Source organism: Sinocyclocheilus anshuiensis, unplaced genomic scaffold (genome assembly GCF_001515605.1).
Source record: "Sinocyclocheilus anshuiensis isolate Anshui unplaced genomic scaffold, SAMN03320099.WGS_v1.1 scaffold283, whole genome shotgun sequence".
Lineage (NCBI taxonomy): Eukaryota > Metazoa > Chordata > Actinopteri > Cypriniformes > Cyprinidae > Sinocyclocheilus > Sinocyclocheilus anshuiensis.
This window is the reverse complement of record NW_015549605.1, coordinates 1,342,445-1,345,183: the sequence shown is the minus strand read 5'-3', so window position 1 is coordinate 1,345,183 and position 2,739 is coordinate 1,342,445. Positions and strand designations below refer to the sequence as shown.

General features: G+C 42.4%; 1 protein-coding gene across 1 annotated transcript in view; it reads right to left on the bottom strand.

Moving 5' to 3' along the window:
* The window catches only part of avpr1ab (arginine vasopressin receptor 1Ab), a 4,029-nt gene extending 1,496 nt beyond the window's left edge, over positions 1-2,533 (bottom strand). The window contains exons 1-2 of the mRNA XM_016447493.1: positions 2,460-2,533; positions 315-1,544 (exon numbers count right to left, since the gene is read on the bottom strand). Of these exons, the coding sequence (XP_016302979.1) occupies positions 315-1,182 (868 nt within the window). The 5' untranslated portion in view covers positions 1,183-1,544; positions 2,460-2,533. The remainder of the gene's footprint in view (positions 1-314; positions 1,545-2,459) is intronic.
* Positions 2,534-2,739: the final 206 nt, after the last annotated feature.

Here is a 2,739-nt window from a genome sequence, read left to right as displayed (position 1 = left end):
CAGCTGCCGGATTGTTTTCTTATGTACGGTAAATAGAATATATATATATATATATATATATATATGTTATTGCAATTTATCAAGCTCTTTTTTAAAGAATTATACACGAAAACAAAAATAGTGTTTTGTTTATACTTTTAAGATGTTTACCGTTGGCTTTAACTGCTCTAGAGCGACAAAAGACAAACTTTCAGCGTTCGCGCCAGAAAGTACAATTTACATTTAAAACGTCAACTCTCTGAAAGTCTTTGAATTATTTTTAAACTTAATACTGTGCTTAAATATATTTACATGTGTAACCCTGATCAACTTACCATCCCAGGAGAAGTTTTCATCCCAGACTGACCACATTTGCACGATGAAGAACGGAGCCCAGCACACAATGTACGCCAGAACAATCACGAATGTCATCTTCACTGTTCTTAGTTTGGCTCTTGAGATGATGGTGACACTACTGACAGACGCCTTTCCAATCATCCCGTTCTTAGTGCTGTGCAGAGTGCCTCTCTTGGTCTTGGACTTGAAGTTCTTCCAGATACTGTGGCATATGAACCCGTAGCAGATCATGAGGATGATGACAGGGATGAGGAAGATGCCCACGGTGATCCAGGTGATGTAGGCTCGGATGCCCCACGGCTCGATGAAGTGGCCCCAGCAGTCATACACATCCGAGCCGTTCTGGATCTCGCTCAGAGAGAAGATGAAGTATTGAGGGGTGCTGAGCAACAGGCTGCAGAGCCAAGTGGACCCGATCATGATGTAGGCGCGCTTTGTGGGCTGCTGGAGAGTCTTCAGAGGGTGGCATATGGCGATGTAGCGGTCCAGTGTCATCATCACCATCATATAGGTGGACGCGAACATGCCTAGGACTTGGAGATGCTTGACAATCCGGCAAAGAAAGTCAGGTCCGTAAAACCTGAAGGTGATCTCCCAGCAGAGCTGTGGAAGAACCTGGAAGAAAGCCACCACCAGGTCTGCGAGGCTCAGGTGCTTGATGAACAAGTGCATCCGTGAGCTCTTCTTCTTGGTGTTGTGCATGGCCAGCAGCACGCACAGATTTCCGATCACCGCAACGAGGAAGGTGACGCTTAAAACCGTGATCTCCATTTTGGCCACGTCTTCGTTCCTGCCGAACGGGTCGGTGTCGTTCTTCGCCGTGGTTTGGTTCGACGCGTAGCCCATGGTTGGGTTTGGAAACGAGCTGTGATTTTCATGCGTAAAATCTTGCGCGCTCTCTCAGGTATGTGGAGAGGTGCGCGCTAGGCAGAGCTTCATTGCGCACGGATTCTCGTGCGTAAAAGGCAGCAGATGGGAATCCTCTGCAGAGACTTCAAGTGTGCACTCTTAGACTGAAGAGGACAGATGCATTTAAGTCTCCTAGACGTGGATCATATTCTGGTGGTGCGCATGTGCTTCAATTGTGGTGATCTGACGCGCAAAGGTCATGACGATCGCCAGACAAGTGCTGCTTTCCTTAAGTCCAGCCCCCAGTGAAGAGGCTGGCAAGCTCAAGAGATGCCCTCTCTCTCCTCTACTGCACGCCCCTAACCAACATTAAAAACAACCTTAATACAAGTAAAAGTAAGTATACTCGGCGCCCTCAGTGGAACCAACCGAGCGTGTTCAATTTCATTTATAACATACCAATATGCGTCAATCATTTATTCAAGTCAAGTCACATTTATTCACACAGTACAGTTTTTTTTTTCAAAGCAGCTTCCCAGTAATTAACAAGAACATAACCGTATTAATGCTGCAAAGGTCTTCAATCATAAAAAGCTTATCAATATTCAGTTTTTAGTTTATCAAAGTCTTTTTATTCTGCTGTTTTTTAGGGGTACGCTCTATAATAATTATATTTATATAAAAGAGTAGGTGTTTTTCCATTTAGGAAATACAGCCCTGTTTTACTCGTCTATAGGAAACCCCAACTGTCCTTAAATTTTCTAATTGGATGCTGTCATGTTCGAAATACAAATTCCATATAGTTAATGGAAAATGAATTGAGCTTGTGCCACACACTCTGTCATTACTTGAGTATTGTGTTTGAGACATACAGCTCAGTATGGCTATATAGATTTATAATTAAATATCATCCTAAAACACTCAAACGAGTTTTTAAAATTCACCTTATTCAGTTTTTGCTGACCTTTGGGGTCACATTTGAGCATTTTATCTTGCCTGAGCATGTATGTGTATATGTGTAAATAAAGAGCAAGGTGCAGTGAGTATACAAACCGTAAAATACATTCTGATTTTGGTGTAAAATGCTTACAATATATGCCTAATTGCACTTAAAAAAAAGTTGATTTGTTAATGCCATAAAATTTTGTAATAGTAATCCAAGTTATTTCAGTTGCAAGGTTTTCAACAGTGATGAAGCAGCCGTTGGGTTTAATGAGCCAGATGTGGTCACTGAGAACCAGAGATGCGAACAAAGGTTTGAACACAATGCTTACTTGCAAAACACTTATGGAAAGAAAGCCTCCTTACGATGTCAGTGCAGTCAGAACATCTCCACTGAAAGTCTGAGTGCAGATAATGAGGAACAGGTCCCTTATTTACGACAATGCTTACTTGCAAAACACTTATGGAAAGAAAGCCTCCTTACGATGTCAGTGCAGTCAGAACATCTCCACTGAAAGTCTGAGTGCAGATAATGAGGAACAGGTGCCTCATTACCCATGATTCACATTTAGGCTTTCGCTTATGGAGATCGTTTGCTTGAAGCACAAATGA